At 37.2% G+C, this 20,496-nt stretch overlaps 5 protein-coding genes across 8 annotated transcripts in view; 4 read left to right on the plus strand and 1 right to left on the minus strand.

Annotated features, from left to right (window-relative positions):
- Positions 1 to 5,020, minus strand: part of LOC108975042 (tyrosine--tRNA ligase, mitochondrial) — an 11,731-nt gene extending 6,711 nt beyond the window's left edge. For 2 of the 4 annotated variants that reach the window (XM_018943293.1, XM_018943302.1), the window contains exons 1-6: positions 4,760 to 5,020; positions 4,543 to 4,690; positions 4,291 to 4,475; positions 3,656 to 4,227; positions 3,415 to 3,603; positions 3,170 to 3,351 (exon numbers count right to left, since the gene is read on the minus strand). In XM_018943293.1, the coding sequence (XP_018798838.1) occupies positions 3,188 to 3,351; positions 3,415 to 3,603; positions 3,656 to 4,227; positions 4,291 to 4,475; positions 4,543 to 4,690; positions 4,760 to 4,890 (1,389 nt within the window). In that variant the 5' untranslated portion in view covers positions 4,891 to 5,020 and the 3' untranslated portion in view covers positions 3,170 to 3,187. Of the gene's footprint in view, positions 1 to 1,688; positions 1,979 to 2,780; positions 2,873 to 3,169; positions 3,352 to 3,414; positions 3,604 to 3,655; positions 4,228 to 4,290; positions 4,476 to 4,542; positions 4,691 to 4,759 lie in introns of those variants that run through there. The other 2 variants (XM_018943310.1, XM_018943281.1) reach the window with 2 other exon arrangements.
- On the plus strand, positions 2,121 to 3,118 carry LOC108975061 (uncharacterized RNA-binding protein C365.04c). The gene has a single exon (XM_018943321.1). It carries the CDS (start codon positions 2,263 to 2,265, stop codon positions 3,055 to 3,057), a length of 795 nt encoding a protein of 264 aa, XP_018798866.1. The 5' UTR covers positions 2,121 to 2,262; the 3' UTR covers positions 3,058 to 3,118.
- Positions 5,021 to 7,184: 2,164 nt separating the features above from the next.
- LOC108975067 (ATP-dependent 6-phosphofructokinase-like) lies at positions 7,185 to 13,097 on the plus strand. The gene is made up of 11 exons (XM_018943335.1): positions 7,185 to 7,450; positions 7,522 to 7,705; positions 7,774 to 7,931; positions 7,992 to 8,146; positions 9,247 to 9,355; positions 10,111 to 10,575; positions 10,644 to 10,807; positions 10,866 to 11,485; positions 11,567 to 11,789; positions 12,806 to 12,891; positions 12,950 to 13,097. The coding sequence occupies exons 1-11, from the start codon at positions 7,322 to 7,324 to the stop codon at positions 13,009 to 13,011; spliced, it is 2,355 nt and encodes a 784-aa protein (XP_018798880.1). The 5' UTR covers positions 7,185 to 7,321; the 3' UTR covers positions 13,012 to 13,097.
- A 976-nt stretch (positions 13,098 to 14,073) lies between these two features.
- On the plus strand, positions 14,074 to 15,963 carry LOC108975035 (hexokinase-2-like). Its single transcript, XM_018943269.1, has 2 exons — positions 14,074 to 15,210; positions 15,265 to 15,963. Exons 1-2 carry the CDS (start codon positions 14,358 to 14,360, stop codon positions 15,810 to 15,812), a joined length of 1,401 nt encoding a protein of 466 aa, XP_018798814.1. The 5' UTR covers positions 14,074 to 14,357; the 3' UTR covers positions 15,813 to 15,963.
- Positions 15,964 to 16,821: 858 nt separating this feature from the next.
- On the plus strand, positions 16,822 to 19,250 carry LOC108975030 (acyl-CoA dehydrogenase family member 9, mitochondrial). Its single transcript, XM_018943254.1, has 5 exons — positions 16,822 to 17,461; positions 17,537 to 18,044; positions 18,102 to 18,240; positions 18,325 to 18,510; positions 18,580 to 19,250. Exons 1-5 carry the CDS (start codon positions 16,822 to 16,824, stop codon positions 19,102 to 19,104), a joined length of 1,998 nt encoding a protein of 665 aa, XP_018798799.1. The 3' UTR covers positions 19,105 to 19,250.
- Positions 19,251 to 20,496: the final 1,246 nt, after the last annotated feature.

Raw genomic sequence — 20,496 nt, forward strand, 5'->3', positions numbered from 1 at the left:
AAAATGGAAAATTCATAAAAATAACTAAAAACAATTTTGAACATTATTTTGTAATTAAACGTTTTTTAAAAACGAAGTTCAGTTTTTCATTTCATTTTTTACTAACCAAACTTTTATCAATTAATGTTTTAATTAAATCAGACAATTTTTTTTTAATTTATGAAAATTTGATAATTTTTTAAACATTTTCGTTCAACAATTTTTAATTACTTTACATCCAGAAAATGTAAAATTCATAAAATTTACTAAAAAGAAATTTGAACCATTATTTTGTGGTTAAAAATTTTTTTTAAACAAAATTTAAAATTGGGCAATTAAAGAATTTGAAAAAGTTATTAAAATTTTACATATAGTATATGAAAAAGTGCAGATACACTTTTTGCAGTCATTGTAAACGCGCTATGTAGTAGTGTGTTGCAGTTAAAAAGCAGGTCTTTGTGGAAAGCAGATATGAAATTTAATTCTAAAAGAAGGTAGTGATTACAGTTTGTCTTAAATAAATAAATATGTGTGATAAATTACATAAGGAGTAAACAATTAATGAGTAAAGGTGAAAATATGAATTTAATGTCTAACTATAAGTAAATATGCGGCAAGTAAAAAAGCAAAACACAATTATAAACAATAAAGGTATGAAAAAAATAATAAAAAAAGAAAATGATATTTTGGTAATAAATAAATGAAACAATTCAACTAACACTAACACTGAAACATGCAAACATACACCCACAAATGTATTGTTAGCGCCTGGTGTCGAGAGACGGTGGACGGTTTACTGAAAATTGTTGCGACGCTTAAGTTTAAAGAAAATGTAGAGAGTTAAATGCGCGCATTTTAAAGTTAAAACACTAACACCTTCAACAATAGCAATTTATTTAACCGTTAAGTAACGTTTAATAGAAAACTTATTTTATATTTCACTTGACAAGTTGGCGAAGTATTAAAAAATTGAGCGGAGAAYACATATGTACATGTTCAAAAGCAAGTAATAGCGGTAGTTTTTTGAAAATATAATGAGAAAAAATACATATAAAAAGAAAAGAAAATTGTTTGGAAAACTTTCAGTTTAATATGATCAGCCAGCTACTGTAGTGAGTTAAATAGAAAACAACTAATGTTAACTATTATCAATAATGAGAACATTAAATAGCTGCTAACATACAAACATATATAAAATTGTGTGTGCATATATTTAAGTATATAAGTATAAACAAAAAACAATAAATGCAAACAAAGTGTATCACACAACACAACAACAAACATATTATAAGAAATATACTAAAAAATCATACTACATAGTACATAGACACACATAAACACACAAAAACAAGAAAAAAGATGAAAGAAATTTATTTTAGAAAACAAATGAATTAAACAATATAAAGCGGGTGAGCGCAAAAAAATATAAAACACACAAAAATTAAAGCAAACYCGTGGGCATAAGTGAAAGAAGATACTTATCTATGCAGTAATCAATTAAATCAAAATGATTGTTAAAAAATAAATAACAGTTTTTTATTTACATATTTACGAAAAAAAAATTTAAGTTGAAAAATATAAGCAAAGTGCTGGGTAAGTAATACACAATGTACAAAATATTTTTTAAAATATTAACATTTATTAAATTAGCAATAAAACACCATTAAACATTATAATTTCCTWAAAAATATATATAAAACTAGATTGAAATATATTTCCTAACTAATTTGCGCTCAAATACACAAATAAGCACGCATAAGCATGTTCTGTTAATGATTCACAATTTGCGCCTAAAAGTATGCAACATTAAAGAGAGAGCGGCTCCAACGCTGCCGACGYCTTAGTAATATGACACTTCCAACATCTGCAATTCCACCAGGCGACCAGGAGCAGGCAGCAAGTGACAGCTGAGCCAAAAAATTCATGCTGCTTCTTTGAGATGAATGCATTCACAATGGCGAAATGAAAARACTAATATGTATTTACAACCCGCACGTGACTATGAGTAAGCAATTTGCCAAAAAAGTAATAAATGCCACGTGTTAGTAATAAATTATAAACAAATAAAGCAGAAATAACAATAAATAAATAGAAAATTGTTAGTTTTTCTATAATATTAAACATTTTATTACTGTGAATGGTTATTATTGAAAGAAGTTGCGCCATTGACATTTCGTCACATGTGTTATTGTTTTRATTAAAATTTGCAGATATATAAAAGAAAGCGCGGCGTATAATTTGTTAAATAAATTCTGAAAGAAAATCGCAGCCAAAAGCACTGAAATGGCTAACGATTCGTCCGATAGTGATTACAATGTTGAAGAGTTTGTGAAGCCGAAACGTGTGCGGCGCACAGTGAATGACGATACGGCTGATTTGCTGGGCAACTTTGACGATGTCAAGCGGCAGGAGATACTGGATGGCACCTATGTAGAAAAAGCGGCAGCAACCGATTCCAGTGAAAGTGAAGAAGAGGATAGCGATCCAGAAAATACWGATGGGGAAGCAGCAACAGAAAATGGTGATGCGAAAGATACCAGCGCAACACAAGCAAATGGCGTTGGCAATAGCGACGAAGAGGACAACGATGAGGTGAAAACCAATTTGACAAAAGAACAGTTGGGTGCGCTGATGCGTGGTGCAGCCAAAGCCAATCGACATGTGCTCTATGTGACTAATTTAAATTTCGAAACGACAAAAACCGATTTGGAATCGCACTTTGGCGGCGCCGGCACGGTGAAAAGTGTGCGCATACCAAAGAAACGACGCGGTGGTTTTGCGTTTGTGGAAATGGCCGATCTGGAAGGCTATCAACGTGGTTTTCAACTACACAATTCTATGCTGCAAGGACGSACGATTAAAGTGCAATTCTCAGAGGCGGGCAAAAAGAAGTCTGCAAATAAGAAAAATATATTGAAACAGAAAAATAGAAAATTAGCTGAAATGCGTAACGAACAGAAGACATTTACGAAGAGCGGTAAATTCTACGATAAAAATCTGAAAAAGGAGAAAGCAAAGGATTTGCTTGCACGTAAACGTTGGCGTAAGCCGGCGGGTGCTAGAGGACCGAAACCATAATCTTATCGTTTGTAATTGTAGTTAGAATTCTTAATAAAACTTTAACTTTACTCACAACATACTCATTTTTCCACAACTTGGTCTATTTTAACAATGTAACACACAGGTGTACCTTTACTTGTCGCTACGATTATTTGAGCCAGCGCACAATGTAGAAGTTCTTCTTYCCCACACGCAACAGTGAGAGTCCATTTTTCAGCACATGAATGCCATGCGAAATAATTTCGGCGATATTCTGCACACGCTTTTGGTTAATGTAAAAGCCACCAGCGGCTATAATGCGCATTGCATCACCTATAACAAATGAAGTGTATGTGTTGCATAAACTTTTATAAGTTGTCTTGTAATTCTGCTTACTTTCACTGTTGAAACACTTTGCCTTCATTGCCAATTGCAGCATAGACATGCCCGGTTCGGCTAGTAAGTCCACCACTTTTGCACCGGCGAATGTCTGTTTCACCTCCTCGTAATTGAGTTCTCCCAACGCATCCACACTACCTTTATATAAAGCGTCTGTTATGCGCTCAGCCTGCTTAAGTCCCTTTTCTGCAAATAAATAAATTAAATATATATGCATGGTATAACACAAAGTATTTACCTCCATGCACGAGCAGTGTCACATCTTCTGCTAGCAGAGTTTGTGCTTTWCGCTTTTCTGGCTCCCTGTTATGTTCACGCATTAACAGTTCAACTTCTGGCAGCGGTATGAATGTAAAAAGTTTTAATAGCTTTTCAACCTCAGAATCAGGCATGCGCACAAAGAATTGGTACAGCGCAAACGCAGAGGTCTTYTCTTCATCCAACCAAACAGCATTTCCTGCCGATTTGCCAAATTTATCACCTTCTTCGTTGGTTACCAACGGCAATGTCATGCCAAATACCGGCGTTTTAACCACACGACTTATTAACTCATGCCCGGTCATCAGATTACCCATCTGATCGGAGCCGCCCATTTGGAAACGACAATCATAGGCACGACATAAATGCAACCAATCGTATGCTTGGAAAATTTGATAAGTGAACTCTGTAAAACTCATGCCAGACTCGGACTCTAGGCGCGTTTGTACAGATGATCGTGATAGCATGGAGCCCATACGGAAATGACGACCCATATGGGCTATGAAATCGATGAGATTGATATTCACATACCAGTCGGCATTGTTCACAACACTTTAAAAAATAATGATACATTATTAAAATTAACCTTTTTACTGAGCAATAAAAACTACTTACCGTAATTCAGGCAGTTTATGYTTGTATTTTTTGTCGTCCCACAAGCAGTCTTGATGATTTTTGAATATACGCTCCAATTGACTTCTAATGCCTTTTAAATTCGTTTCGATTTCGGTTTCACCCATTTGATTGCGTTCTGTTTTGCGTCCACTTGGATCACCAATCAAGCCGGTAGCGCCGCCAACCTAAAATACCAAAATATATGAGTAATTTTACCTTCACTTAAACTGTATAAAATTTAATGCCTCACACCAGTGCAATGGGATTATGACCGGCACGTTGGCAATGCAGCAAGCCCATTATCACTAGCAAATTGCCTACATGCAAGCTATTGGCTGTTGGATCAAAGCCGGCGTAAATTGTTTGTKGTCCACTTGTGAAGAGTGCTTTCATTTGTTCACTTTGTAAAACGTTAAAAGTAAATTGTAATRTAAAAAAAAAATTATTTAATTTAAACAAAAATATTTACTTTGCGGTATCAGGAAAAATGTCTTGAAAGAAACCACGTCCTTTAAGCGCTAGCAGATTTTTGTACGTAATGTTACGCTTACTGTRCACATGTTGTAGTTGTGCTAGTAATAATGTTTGTCGGCGTATCATTTTAATATTTAAATTTTGTTATAAATACTGATTTTCTTATATAAAACAGTTTTTATTCTGGAATTTATGCGCTCCAGCGCCGAAACGTTGAGTAATAAGGTTAATTTGAAGACATCTGATTTTATTTTGGGAACAGTTGAACGRGAAGATTTTACAGAACAGATATGTTATACTCGTGATACGAGAATTGTGATTTGTTCAATTTTCGGTGTTGTGAGTGTTTCGCTTTTTGAGTTTCAAGATGGAATTTGAAATTCTGAAATTTGTTATTGTAACTTTTATTTCGTCAACTTGSTAAAACTTAATGCAATCTAAATTATGTGCTGTTACAATAGTAATGGTCTGTAAAAAATTTACTTTGGGGGATGACGAATGTCAGGCTAAATAAAGTGGCATGTCAGATTTACATAATGGGATTCAAGTTTATGCAGACTTAGATTATTAATTTATGACAATAACCTGGAATATGGTTGTGCTAAGTTAAAKGGCTCTTTTCTCAATATCTGGTTAGCAACCATTTGTCAGTTCTGTTGTGGTTAACCTTTCCGAAAAGACCAGAACATTACTAACACATGGTTGCTAACCAAACAATGAGAAATGGGCCTTTAGTGGTTTTTTGGTCTTGTCTGCTGTTGTACAAGTATTCTAATGGTAATAGATCTTTAGTATATGTTAAGGTTAAATAAGGCTACTTGCGAATATCGAATGTATGTATATTTGAGAAACTCTTTCGAAAGCTTAAAGTATATTCGGCAAATAGATTCGGAAATATGAGCGAATTTTTTTTTAATAGTGTTATCGGCTCCCTAAACTTAAAACTCGGGTTTCTCGAATCTTTGTTTTCAGAATCGGGGAGAAAATTTTCTTTAAACAAATTTGACCGAKTTTTTACAGTATTAAGAATATACCAATTTTTCAAAAACCAAATTTTTTACTAGGTCTTCGAATATTACCTGAATTTATGTAAGTAACGACAGGGTCATGAAATCAGGTTGGACCATAAAGAGAGTTAGAAGTTAGAAACATGATTATATGAAGTCAGTTGTATTCGGATAAAGTCACTCCAGGCTAATGTGTTTAACATATTACAATATTCTTAGGTTTCACGAGTTGAGATGGTAATTGAACGATCAGCGTATCGTTAAAAGTCAAGTTGTTACGTATCAGAAACGATAGTATATACATATAGGAGTAATAAACCAGAGAGAGTGGCGACTCTGCCTCAAAAAGTACATGAAATGTTAATACCTTTCTAAGATCCCTACCGACTTTTTTTAAACAATAAATTGGTATAGCTTTTAACTAAGATGAGATTCCGTATCRAGGGTMTTTGGTGGATCMCCGWTTTCTTTCTGTATTTTTGTTTTATTAACCRGCGRTTAGCATCCATGCAGATAAATTTTNGGAGATATKGCCGATTTTTTAATCATACGTCGTCMATTCCAGCGCCAGATATCCGAATTGTATGTACAGTCTTGATCACATTTTTATATATCCRATCTACCAGGTTTTTTCCACGAAAAAACTAACCAACTATTTATGGAGGTTTAAGTTTCTAAATTCTCTTCTTCTCCTTTACTGGCGTAGACATAGCTTTCACGGTTATAGCCCAGTTTACAACAGTGCGCCAGTCATTCTTCCATTTCGCTGTTTGGCGCCAATTGTATGCCATGTTGAGGAGGCTTATCCGACGGCAGTGTSGTCTCCCTTTTCGTGGATTGGGCAGAACACACTTAAATTCTAATCGTCGGGCATGCTTCGGTCAGATCATATTCTACAAAGAAGTAGATGCCAGCTCCTTATCAGCGACGCTCCTTTGTTTTTCGAACTTCCTCATGGTCGGGCAATGAAATATTTCCTAATTCCAATTAATCCTAATTAAAACTAACTTATGCTGTKGTGCCACTTTTTCAAAAAACTCTTTCACATATTTTGGCTTAATCCTCGGAATAGGTTATGTAGAGAGTTTTGTATAATTAAAATAYTTATTTATACTGAAAAAYCAAYCTAATTGTTCTYTAARAATAACTTTACTCAAATCTGATTCYAAACTGATCATTTGAAGATTTTCTCAAACAAAAACGTTTACCGTCTTTCGAGGGAAGAATACTTTACGTATTTATCTCACGTTTTCGATTCGGAAACAAAAGTTTTCAAACAGATTATTAAATAAACAATAAAAAAGATTAGAGTAATGTTAAAATAGAGAAACGTCAAATAGTTGTCCCATTACTTTATAGTTTCAAACTTTTGTTTTCAAATGTCTATAATAGTATCTCACTTAATTGGTAATATAGCTTGGAGATGTCATAAACTTCAAACGATTCGAAAAGAAATAAGTTTTAGAGCAAGAAAGACATTGAAAACGGAAGCTTTGCAGACAATAYCCGCTGAAGAATATCCCGATATAAACTCGGCTATTGTTAATAAAATGTCGAAGATTTCAAGAAATCTGTACAAGGGTCARTCGRTAGCGGTTTTCACAAGCGGTGGCGATGCYTGTGGAATGAATGGCGCTGTGCGCGCATGCGTACGAATGGCCGTCTATTTRGGCTGTCAGGTATGGACGAAACACAATGAAGCTGAATTAAGGAATTTAGTCCTCACTTTTTCACATTTTCATACCTATAGGCTTTCATGATACGTGAGGGCTATCAAGGTATGGTGCAGGGCGGCGATCAATTCGTCAAAGCAACATGGGCGTCAGTATCGTCAATTATACATGTGGGTGGCACGATAATCGGTTCGGCGCGCTGTAAAGAATTTATGGAACGTGAAGGACGCAGGAAAGCTGCTTATAATTTGGTGCAAAGAGGTACATACAGATATATCAGTAGAATATTGAAATGATAAAACATTGTTGATTTGTATACTTCTTCGTAGAAATAAACCGTTTGATTGTAATCGGCGGTGATGGTTCATTAACCGGMGCGAATATATTTCGTATAGAATGGACTGGTTTACTAGACGACTTGGTTGCTACGGGTAAAATAACACCACAGCAGAGAGAAAAATGTAAAGATTTGCATATTGTGGGCGTGGTAATTGGTGTATCTGCATTGTAAAGACGGTATAACCACTGACTAATGCATACTTTTAAGGTTGGATCCATTGATAATGATTTCTGTGGCACGGATCTTACTATTGGCACAGATTCAGCSCTGCATCGCATCACAGAGGCTATCGATTCAATCGCTAGCACCGCCTACTCGCATCAGCGGATTTTCATAATGGAAGTTATGGGACGTCACTGCGGGTTAGTGTAATCACGGTCTAAGGGAACTTCAAAAGCATTAWATTATTGAGTTTAGAAGTAAATATAGGATCGAAGGGTCGCATATGTATAATAAGTTTGAAAATTATAGAATGGTTTTGGCTTAGTAGAAATTTTACGCTTAAGATGTGACAAATCACACCTAAATATGAATGAGGCCATCTAGTTCGAACCATTGTATTCCGAACGTCTGTCTATTTGTGCAAAAGATAACTTGATAAAAACTGAGATATCGTGAGAAAACTTGAAAAACCCCATAAAAGGCTATAATTAAGTCATAGAAGTATGAAGGGGTTTATGTGGTTTGGTTACGTGGTGGCTTCCTATTTCGGCGAGAAATGTTTCGCCTCCTCACTTATCTTGCCTTCAAACGGCTGTTTATTGGCTATCCAGAGAATATTTGGTCTAATACCGGAAATCGTGAGCCACATGTAAAATAATCGTTTCTGGGCACTTCGAAGTGAATGGCGCTCAGAGAACTTTCCTCACTTGCGTGAATTTCCACACATTTCTCCATCTTTCACGCGTGGAACCTTCTCTGATATAAAGTAAAGAGATGAAATGATAACCACGCCCACTCCCTTGTATGCTCAAAACTACTAAAAGTGAGACGGCTCTCTAAATAAATTCATCACAAACCGTAATATKGCTAAGTAGTTTCTTAAAGGTTTCATAAAGATCGGAGTAAAAATTTGATCAATACTTTTCCTAGCTCTGGTCGACTTTATATCATATATTATATGTCGGTCAATATAACATATGAGTTATTTCGGTGAATTTAAGAGAACATCTCTTTCTCATAACAGTATGTGCGTACGCCTAAAGTCGGGCCAAAATATCCCCTGGCTCCCTTATACCTAATAACTTTTAACTTCCGGCTGATTTTATAGCAATTGTATGGGTCAACATGTGAGCTGTATAAAAGAAACTCTCYGCGAATATTATTCAGAGAGGAAAAAAATTTTTAATTATTGCCAAGTTTTGCAACGTGTAATATGGTAGTTCGACTGCCACCAAAATTAGTCCATCCTTACTAGTTACATGTATGCAATTAAATTAAATTAACGGATTCTTCTTTTCAGCTACTTAGCAATGGTCTCTGGCATAATATCGGAAGCAGATTATGTGTTTTGTCCCGAGGCACCGCCGCCATTGGATTGGCATGAACGTTTATGCTCCAAGCTKCAGAAGGTATGTAAAGGGTATTTTTTTATACAAGAAAAAATAAAAAACACATAATTTTATGTTATGGCCAAGAATTCAGCTTTATCATWAAGAAAAGGGTTTGGCATTACGTTTTAAAATAATTTCAGGGAAGTGACCGGCGTAGCTGGCTCGAGTTCTAGCCGAGAGGCCCATTTTTCTTCTTCTTCTTTATGCAGCAATTGAGTCCTCATGTCAAAAAACAAAAAAACGTTAAAAAGTTTTAAAAATCTATAATATATTTAYTCCTAAACTCACTGCAAGAGTAGTACTGAGAATACTGTACGGTGTTCTGAATTAAGTGGTGATGCTAGTAAGTGATATTTAGAATACTATGATACCTACACTATGTGTACTAGTTGAAGCAGCCTCCATCAACTATGGCTTGAAACTTTAAATTATGGAAATCAGGGTTGTTGTTGTTGCAGCGGTAGGAAACATCGCAGGAGTAATTTGGAGGAGTGCTGGCGAGTTCACAGTCCTTACCTCGATAAAAATCTGGGACCGTTCCGGTCAGGTAAACCCGACTATCGTGGAGRTGGGGGTTCATACAACATATAACATTTGTTCGTCTTCTCGAAGTCCTAAATGTTCTTAAATTTATCTTATAACTCTACATTTTATTGAATGTATAGTATTTTTTGGGTGGTAGAATGTTCCCGGGGATATTTTAGTATATATTTAGACACTTTCACTTTTATTTTCTTTTACAATAAAACTTTTTTGTGTATAACTTTAATCAGGAGCGGGAATGTGGTCAACGGCTCAATATCATTATCGTTGCCGAGGGTGCGAATGATCTAAATGGCGAACCGATTACAGCCCAGAAGGTGAAGCAAGTAATTTTTGACAGATTGGGTTGGGATAGCCGAATCACGGTACTGGGTCATGTGCAACGAGGTGGCGCAACRAGCGCMTACGATCGTATTTTAGCTTGCCGCATGGGCGCCGAAGCAACCGTCGCGGCATTGGAATCCACCGCAACCACAACGCCAGTTGTTATTGTTTTGGTTAACAATCGAATTGAACGTATTCCTCTCATGGGAGCGGTGGAGCGAACACAAGCAGTGAATAAGGCTCTGCAAGATAAGGATTGGGCGAAAGCGATTGCTTTACGTGGCGTAGCGTTTCAAGCGAATCTGCAAGCTTTAAAACTATTGTCGCAAACCAAAACGCCAAAGTCGAAGATTGAAGGCGATGGCGCCAACGTAAGTATTATGTTCAATATACAATTCGGTGTTATGTAATTTATGCTTTCTTTCACATATTTGGATAGGAGGCTTTCAATGTTGCCGTCATGCACGTTGGTTCGCCAGCTTGTGGCATCAATGCCGCCACACGAAGTTTGGTACGTACCATTATTTACAACGGTGACTCGGTGTATGGCATTAGGAACGGTGTGTTGGGWCTTGCAGCTGGTGAATTGAARCCATTGGCTTGGTAACAACGCGACTACGAAGCGCTCACGTGATTTTTTAATTATAATTTTTGGTTTCAGGAGCGATGTCATCGGTTGGTGTGGTCAAGGTGGCGCTTTTCTTGGCATGAATCGTATCACTCCGGAGGGTAGATTTCCAGAAATCGCGCATCAATTGCGCGAATTCAAGATACACGCATTAGTAGTTATCGGTGGTTTCGAAGCTTATCGCACCGTCTTAGCGTTGACAATGGAGCGTCCAAAATTCATGGAATTCTGCATTCCAATGGCTGTAATACCATCGACAATTTCCAACAATATACCCGGTACCGAGTACAGCATCGGCGCTGATACCAGTTTAAATGAGATCACGAAAATCTGCGACTTGATACGCGATTCGGCGCGTGGCTACAAGAAACGCGTCTTTATTATCGAGACAATGGGCGGACATTGCGGCTACTTACCTACCATGGCAGCTATGGCCGGTGGCGCTGATTCGGCCTATATCTATGAGGAAAAATTCAGTATCCACGATATACAACGCGACTGTTATAATATGATAGCGAAAATGAATGGTGGCATTGATCGTGGACTAGTGTTGCGCAGTGAAGGTGCGAATAAGAATTATACTTCAAACTTTCTCGAACGTCTTTATGAAGAGGAGTCAAACGGTCTGTTTACTTGTCGCACCAATATATTAGGTCAGTGGAAATACATGAAATTTTATTATGAACAACTAATGAAGACCAGTTTTGTTTCCTCCTCTCGTATTTACATATTAGGTCATGTGCAACAGGGTGGCAGACCTACACCATTCGACCGCTGTTTGGCTACAGAGATGGGCATTGCTTGTGCTCAATTTGTACGTGAACAAATGAAAAAAGCGGTGCAACCAGATGGTACGGTTTTGGCTACAACTAAGCACTCTTCATGCATGCTAGGYCTGATGGGTCCGGAGTATAAACTAACGCCCATGGAGGATCTATCCCATCAAACGGAGTTTCAGTAAGTTATGCCGTAGGAATGGGGTGATCCATTTCGAGGTTCCGAGAAACTTCACATTTATTGGGGAATATTATCATTCRAAAGAACTTTCTTTGGCATTTGTTTTTTGGAGAATATCTCTTTCAATCACTGGTCGGCTACGTCTCAGATGGTTCATCCGTTGAGTTCAATTTGCGAAGAATCTTTCGCCAAAGTGTTCTCTCATCAAATCCATTGATTGTTGCGATTTGGGGAAAGTGGCGACGCCTTSTTAAAACTAAATGYCGCCGATTTCACGSGCTTCAATTTCAGGCAWCAAATAGTGGGTTATCATGGCGCGATAACGGTGGCCATTGACGGTTATGTTCCTACCGGCACCATTTTTGAAGAAATATGGACCGATAATTCACCGGCTCACAAACCACAAAAAACATTTTTTTCTGAATGAAATGGCAGCTCTTGAATCCTTCAGATTGCTCTTCGTCCMGCATGCGGCAATTTAGCATATCCATTGAGTTTGAAATGCGTCTCATCGCTGAACAAAATTWGGCTCGAAAACGTCGGATTTTCTTGGAACTTTTCAAGCGAAGCSATGTCGGTTGAGAAGGTACAGCGGTTTCAGTTCTTACACAAGCACGCTTTCAATTTAAAATCTCGACGTCGAATCGACTCTCCACAGTCTTCGTGTACACTCTCAGCTAGGGTTGCCATATTTTCTTCACTGCGTGTTGGATGTGGTCTATTGAGTCGAATATTATCCAATAATGAATGACGGGTCTGAAGATTGCTGATGATATTGCGAATAGTAAGTTCAGGAGGCCGATTTGTTGACGAATCGATTTGTTACAGAACGTGAATCTTTGTGATAAAGTTGAATGATTTGTAAACATTGTTTAGTCGTACGTCTTTCCATTGAAAAAAGTACCTCTACTTGGATCACCCGTTAGATACGGACGATTGCTCACTTCTTTCTAAAAACGTTGAGTTATCGTTTATCAACAAATTGAAAATTTCMAAAAATATCTTATTTTTACTAGCCTTCGCATACCGAAGATACAGTGGTGGTTACAACTACGCCCATTATTAAGGATTCTGTCGATACACGATTCGGCCTACGCCGACAGTAAGTATTATTAATTTCTTTATTATTTCAATATCAGTTCAAAATAAATGAGCAAAAGATTTTTCAGCTGTAACATCTTCACTTCAACAACCTGTGGACATCAATTGTACTGTTAATTAAGCCTCGCCCTTGGGGATATTACCACTTCCTATATAACTAATTTACTGTACCTCGAAAATGCAACTGATATTATTTGTTATTGAATATTGAACACGAAATAAATTGAATTCATTTACTTCATCATAGTTGGTTGTGTATAATTCTTGGAACTAAAGTAATACCCCCCGATTTTTCAAATTTACCATTGAGTTGTTTATAAAGGGTGTAATTTTTAGATAATATGTAATTTTCAATTATGTCATTTTATGTAATGGCCAAGAACTTATAGCTTTATTGTTAAAATAAGTGTTTGCTTCAGTTTTTGAAATGATTTCGGGCAAGTGACCGCCACGGCCAGCTCGAATAAATTTTAACGGAGATGCCCAATTTTAGACAACTTTTGTCAGCAATTGGGATCATATGTCAACAATAGCACGGCGAATATTCTATGAAGACGAATATGAACCCAAACAACAACTTAATGAGCTTCATCTCTGAACAAAATTTTTTACGGAAATTGGGGGTCGGTGACCATCCTCTCATTGAACGTGCGCTATGCTTGATGGTCGTTTGGCTTCAATTCTTGCACAAGTTAGCTTTTATAAGTCCGCAAACCAATATTCTTTTACAAAATTTTCCATAAAGTTGATGGGCACAGCTCCAATTATTGGGTGAGATGATGGATGGACTCGCTCGGATCTTCTTCGATACTCTGCTTTACAGCAGCGATAGAGTCCTCGGTGATTACTGGATGGCATCTTTGAGAATACACAATATCTACTAGAGTAAACGTTGTGCGAAATCGATCCATGGTTRCCCAAATTACCTGCTGTGCTGGGCGATTATATCGACCGAACCGGRTAACCATCCATATGTCTCGTATCCAAATATTAAATTTTAGTAAAGTTCTTATTATATTATATAATACTTTTTATAYGCTCAAAACATTTTCATTAAAGTCTGAAAGAGAAAAATTCGATTCGATTCAAGCTTTATAGCAACTTAACTCTTTAAGTGAAATTGTGTTTTTTTTTCAAACACACACGCCAACCCTTTCCGAACACACCTAAGCAAGCTGTGACTCTCTTGCCAAACAACAAACTATTCGGAGTTTTCAAGATAATTACAAAAATCTTCAAAATTTTCAAAATTGCTAGTCTTTAGTTTCCCAAATTTGTAATTCTACCATATTTTTGGAATCCTTTTTAATAACACCATWATTAGTAAATTGAAGCTTATTTGAGGCCGATACCAAGGTGTGTTTAATAACATAACGAAAAATTTGTCCAAAAAAAATTAAATCAGGAAGAAAATTGGTTAAAAGCAAACGACAAAAAACAAAAAAAAAAAAAAAACACAAATAAACAATGGGCGAATTAACACGATTACGAGAATTTCTAAACGAGTTGATACCTAGTGAAGATCAGTTTCAGCGTCTTTATCAAAACTTTTGCGCTCAAATACGCAAAGGCTTGGGCGCGAAGACTAACAAGGATGCAGACACAAAATGTTATCTAACATATGTGCAGGACTTTCCTCACGGTAATGAGACGGGAAAATATTTGGCACTCGATTTGGGTGGGTCACGGTTTCGTGTGCTGCTTGTCACGCTGAAGGGCGATCGTGACGCCGAACTAGTGGCAAAGATTTATGACCTAACAGAGAAGGAATTGCTCGGCACCGGTACACAGCTGTTCGATTACATCGCCAAGTGTCTGCATGAATTCGTTTGTGAACAGAAGGTCGAAGGCGAACACATGGCACTGGGCTTCACATTCTCATTTCCATGCGTGCAGACCGGCTTGAGTCGCGCCACACTGGTGCGTTGGACGAAAGGTTTCAACTGTTCGGATACAGTTGGTGAAGATGTGGGCGTTATGTTAAAATCGGCAATCACACGACGTTCTGGACTTAAAATCGACATGGTTGCCATATTGAACGATACGACCGGCACACAAATGTCCTGCGCCCATCGCAATCCGGCATGTAATATTGGTTTGATTGTCGGCACGGGCTGCAATGCCTGCTATACGGAGAAGGTGGAAAATTGTGAACGTTTGGACTCCAAATATAAGGATCGACCTAAGATTATAATCAATGTGGAGTGGGGCGCTTTCGGCGAAAAGGGTGGTCTTGATCATTTACTAACCGATTACGATAAGATTGTCGATAAAAACTCGCTGAATGCGGGCACACAGATCTATGAAAAAATGGTAGCAGGTGAGTTGATTAATTGAATTATTGAAAGTTGCATGAAGCATGTTTTGATTTCAGGTATGTACATGGGTGAACTGGTACGCCTGATTTTGTTGCGCGCCGTGAATGAGAATTTGATATTCGCTCAATGCAAGCTGCGCAAACAAATCACGGACATCCTGACGAAAAAACCAAATTGCATTGAAACGAAAGTACTCTCCGATATAGCCAACGATAAAGGTGATGACTGGCCATTGGTGAAAGATGTCTTTAAAGACATTTTCCATTTGCACGATGCCGATCCTGATGACTGCATGAAATTCAAATATATATGCGATGTCGTAGCGAAGCGTGCCGGTAACATGCTGGGCGTTACACTGGGCGCTTTGGTGAACAAAGTTGGTGAAAGTTTCTCTATTATTGGTGTGGACGGCACAGTTTATCGTTGTCATCCGAACTTCGATGGTTATATGCGCGAAACGTTGGATCGTTTTGTGGAGAAGGATCGCAAATATGACATTATGCTCTCAGAGGACGGTTCTGGACGCGGAGCTGCATTAGTAGCGGCTGTCGTTCATAGGGAGTATATTGAGAGAAAATCACTCAATACCAGATTACATACATAATTAAACGCTGAAAATTTTTGGGCACACCACAAATTGGACGGCAGTTAAAAATCAAAAAATAGCTGAATATTATTAGAACTAAACAAAGTGACTGTAATGCATTGGAAGTAATCGAAAAAGAGAACGAAGTAAATTAAATAGTAAAACAGCATCAAAAGTCATTTTATTAAGTATCAAACAATTTATATTTTTATAACCTGAACCGGCTATATTAAGATTATAACGAAGTTTGTTATTCCCAGAAGGAAACGTCGGAGATCCTATAAAACATATACATATGTATATAAATGATCAGTGTGCCGAACTGAGAAAATTACGCCAGTCTGTCTGTCTGTTTTTACACGAACTGTTCCACAATTTTTGAGATATCGGTCTGAAATTTTGCAAACGTTTTTACTTGCTTAAGAAGTAGCTGTTTGATCGGAACCATTGATTTCGGACCACTTTAGCATGTAGCTGCCATGCAAACTACTATCAAAATTAAATTTTATTTGACGAGGTGTTTTTCTGAAATTTGGCATAGAATATTGTTGAATGCACGGCTGAAAGCTCCAAAGAAATAGGTCAGACCAGTCTACTGTAGCACATATCTGCCTTACAAAGTGGGCGTTTAAAATTAAGTCTTTATATGAAAAACATTTTTATTTTACTAGGTTTCTTGACGAAATTATTGTCTATGGCAGTGGCAAAATTTCCGATTGGATCACTATAGCATATAGCTGCAATGCAAACGGATCGATTAAATTTAAGTTCCTGTATGGAACCTTTTTGTTTTGTGAAGAATATTTTAGCATCGGTCCAAGCGATATAAACTTGTTTTCTTTTGTTTTTGTTTTTTTTTTTTTAATTATTTTTAACGATTACTTTAACATTCAAAAACTCACGGATTTGTACAACATTAGAAGCTACTCGTTATTTTAAGTAATCAGCTGTTGAGTGAGAACAGTTAGTTGACAGCTCCGCTGTCATTGGTGCTGCTGATGGGTATTTCTATAAGATTGTTCTGAAAATGTTACGTCTCCGCAACACATTGCACCGTTTTGTGCAACACAACTCCGGCAAAAAGTTCGAATATGTGAATGGAAAATGTATACGAGCCATAGGCACTAGCGCCGGACGTGATAGTCAATCCTCTGCAAAAGCCACTGCTAACAGTTCGTTTGCTAGCGAAGATGCTATTGATCAGCAACGGCGCACCGGGACTGGTGTTAAGATGGCACCAGATGTGGGAAAATTGCGTGCACGTTTGCCATTAGTGAAGAATTTTTTCGTTGGTGTGGTTGATAATGAAATGCTTGGCTATCCAGAGGTTGTGCAACGTGAAGAACTGTCGCGAATTGAAAACGAAAAATTGCCGCTTACAAATTTTTTCACTGACCAAGTTGAGAATGCTATAATTGATCGCACACGCCAAATACCAGCCGAAGTTGTGGATTCAGTACGGCAGTTGGGTTTATATGGTCTGAATGTGCCGGCGGAATTTGAAGGCAAAGGTTGGGGTTGGACTGCCAGTTTGATGCTCACAGAGCCTGAATCACGCTGCACCAATGTAGCGCTTGGTCTGTTATCACATCGCATAATAATCGATCTGCTAAAAGACGTAGGCAGCGCCGAACAACAACAGCGTTTTTTGCCAAAATTAGTAAACGGTAAGAAATTGAAAGTTCATCTTTATATAATGACTTGAAAATATTTTGAAAATACGTGAATATTTGCATATTTAGGTTCACAAGTTGGCGTGGAAGCAATATTCGAATATGACATGGCAGAAAACGAACTATTTAACACTACCGCTGAATATATAGTGGAAACTAACGAGTGGCTCTTGTCTGGAAGAAAGGCGTTTGCGATAGCGGGTCCTTTCGCTACAACCAATGCGACGCCACTCTTTTTGGTGATCGCTCAAACGCGTCGGGCGAATGTTAAAGGAGATGCTAGCCGTAGCACCACAATTTTCTTAGTGGACAGTAACACAGCCGGTGTTAAATTAGGAGAACAGCATTTGACAATCGGCTGCAGAGGTTTAGATATACGTCGCGTTGAATTTGACCAAGTGCGTCTACCGCCCAGTTGTATTGTCGGTACTGCGAATGAAGGTAATGAAGTAGCAGACGTATTGCTGCGCAGTAACCGGTTACGAAGTGCCATGTTGGGCCTAGGCATGGCCAAGCAGTTGGTTAACGACTTGACTTCATACTGCATCGACAATCAACACTGCAACGTGCCGCTGAAGTAAATACAAATTAATTTGTTTATTTAATGCCAAATAATAAATTTTTGTACTCCTAGGGATATGGAAATGCTGCAGATGCATTTGTCGAAGGCGGCCTGTGCCACATATGCTATTGAAAGTATGATTTATTTGACGGCGGGCATACTGGATGAATTTACGGCACCTGATGTGGCATTGGAAGCTGCAATTACCAAAGTAGGTTCCATGCACTTATAAAATAAGTTTTATATAAATTTCTATAAATTTCTTACTTCTACTTTCCACATATTTTCCCATTAGTATTATAGTCTTAGGCAATTGTTTAAAATTGCTGCTAAATCTATGGACATCATTGGTCCCAAATCTTTAATTTCCGGTCAAGAAACTGAGGTGCTTTTCCGTGATAGTGCTCAACTGTACACTCAAGGCGAATCAATGGACACGCTACGCTTATACATCGCACTGGCCGGCTTACAACATGCAGGCGTAAGTTGTGCAATTAAATGAGTGCCTATTATCCTTGAAATACGTTGAAAAAAAAAATTTTTTTAACAGGGTGTATTGCAAGACACAGTACGCATGCAGCGCAATCCACTCTTCCATCCTGGACACATATTGGGTAAATTTCTGCAAAGTTCGAACATTGATAATCCAAAGACTAAAATGCGTTTAAATGAAAATGTGCACCCTTCTTTGGAACCGGCTGCGCAAAGCGTCGAACAATCAGTGGCCCGCCTGCAAATGTGCGTTGAGTTGCTGCTAACTCGCTATGGCACCGCTGTGGTAGAGAAGCATCACGATATGCAGCGTTTGGCCGAAATTGCAGCCACACTCTATGCAATGTTTGCCAGTTTAGCGCGTGCCTCACGCTCGTATTGCATAGGCTTGCAGTTGGCCGACTATGAGTTGGTCTTGGCGTCAGCTGTGTGTACGCATGGTCGCAAAAAAGTGCACACACTATGCACAGAAATCTTCAATGGACAGTATGTGAATAACGATAGCAATTTGCAACGACTAGCCAAGCAAGTCATTAAGAGTAAAGGCTATTTCCCGGTACACCCGCTTACTTTTAATTTCTAAATAGTGAGTAATTTATAGTTCATGCGGCAGTTTAAAGATCAGGTTACTGTTTAATGTGCATGTGAACCGTTAAATGTAGTTGTAAATATTTTGTTGAAGATTTGAATTGAAAACAGACGTAAAATAAAATAAAAGTGTTTCATAAATGCTTGAGAAATGAGTTGTTTTTTGTTTAATATTGCAAACATCCTGCGTTAAGCTCTTTACATCGGGTTTGCATCAACATATGTAAGTATATATGTATATAAATATGTTTATAATATATAATTAATTTAGAGTATTGGGAACTTATGTCTGTAGATTTGAATCATATATCTTTACTTGTGTACCCAGTAATATTGTTTGGGGCATGTTGTTACAAGAAACGCCAATTGTTGTTGCTCACGACAAGTAACACTGCCGCATATAAGCATTATATATCTGTAGACTAATGTAAAATAGAACTCAGTATGCTGTTATTGTAACTTCTGCTGTGACTGAGTGCCATTTKCTTCACTGTTGTGTCCTTTTTATTACATTTTGTGGAAATTCGTACGTGAAAGTGTTAGGTGGGTATTGCTTCCATTTCGTCATTGGAACGTTTGTATGGCTCGTAACTTTTATTTTTGAGTTGGTCTGATGGTTTTTCTTAGTAATTGCAGCGGGAAATTCAAATTTGCAAGTGGAAGGAATATGAGTTATATTTGGTTGCTCAAACATATGTTTTATATATATATTTGGGAACTCTTATGRTTTATACAACACAGGAAGCCATATTGTTGAATCAAAAGTGTGATATAAAATGTTTATTCCTTTCATTCCTATAAATATTACTTTCCACTGTGTTAAAAAAATGTAAAAACCGGCAAGTTTAAAAGCGATTATAAAATTAACTTTTTTTGTTGATTTTGAGCGAATATTTTCTGGGTTTTGGCAAAAACAATAGCATCTATTAATTTGACTATTTTCCTCTTTTTTTAATCTGAAGACAAAGTTAATTAAGTAATATTTGAACACTGCTGTYCAGTGGCCGCTGGTTTAGACACAAATAGATATTTTAAATTAAAATAAAAGTATTGTCMCCACACAAGTTGTAATTTACATATGTATATCATTTTCACAATGGTAGAAATAAACGTACGGATATAACTATATACTATGATTATTTCCCATTTGATAGCTTTTTTTCAACTGCCTTCCTTTAAATGCAATWAAGTCACGCTCATTGCTCTGAACTATTATTGTTATAAAGATTTTTTCTTACCGCAATTTATTCAATATTTGCCAAGACATTCTCAACGTTCGGTATTTAAAGCAGATACAAAATTTCTTTYGGTATTCAAACACTCAAATATATCTTAAACAACACTTATTCATATCCTTTTGTTTCTTTCACACTCAAATATATCTTTT

Source organism: Bactrocera latifrons, unplaced genomic scaffold (assembly GCF_001853355.1).
Source record: "Bactrocera latifrons isolate USDA-ARS-PBARC rearing strain unplaced genomic scaffold, ASM185335v1 scaffold_113, whole genome shotgun sequence".
Taxonomy (NCBI): Eukaryota; Metazoa; Arthropoda; class Insecta; order Diptera; family Tephritidae; genus Bactrocera; species Bactrocera latifrons.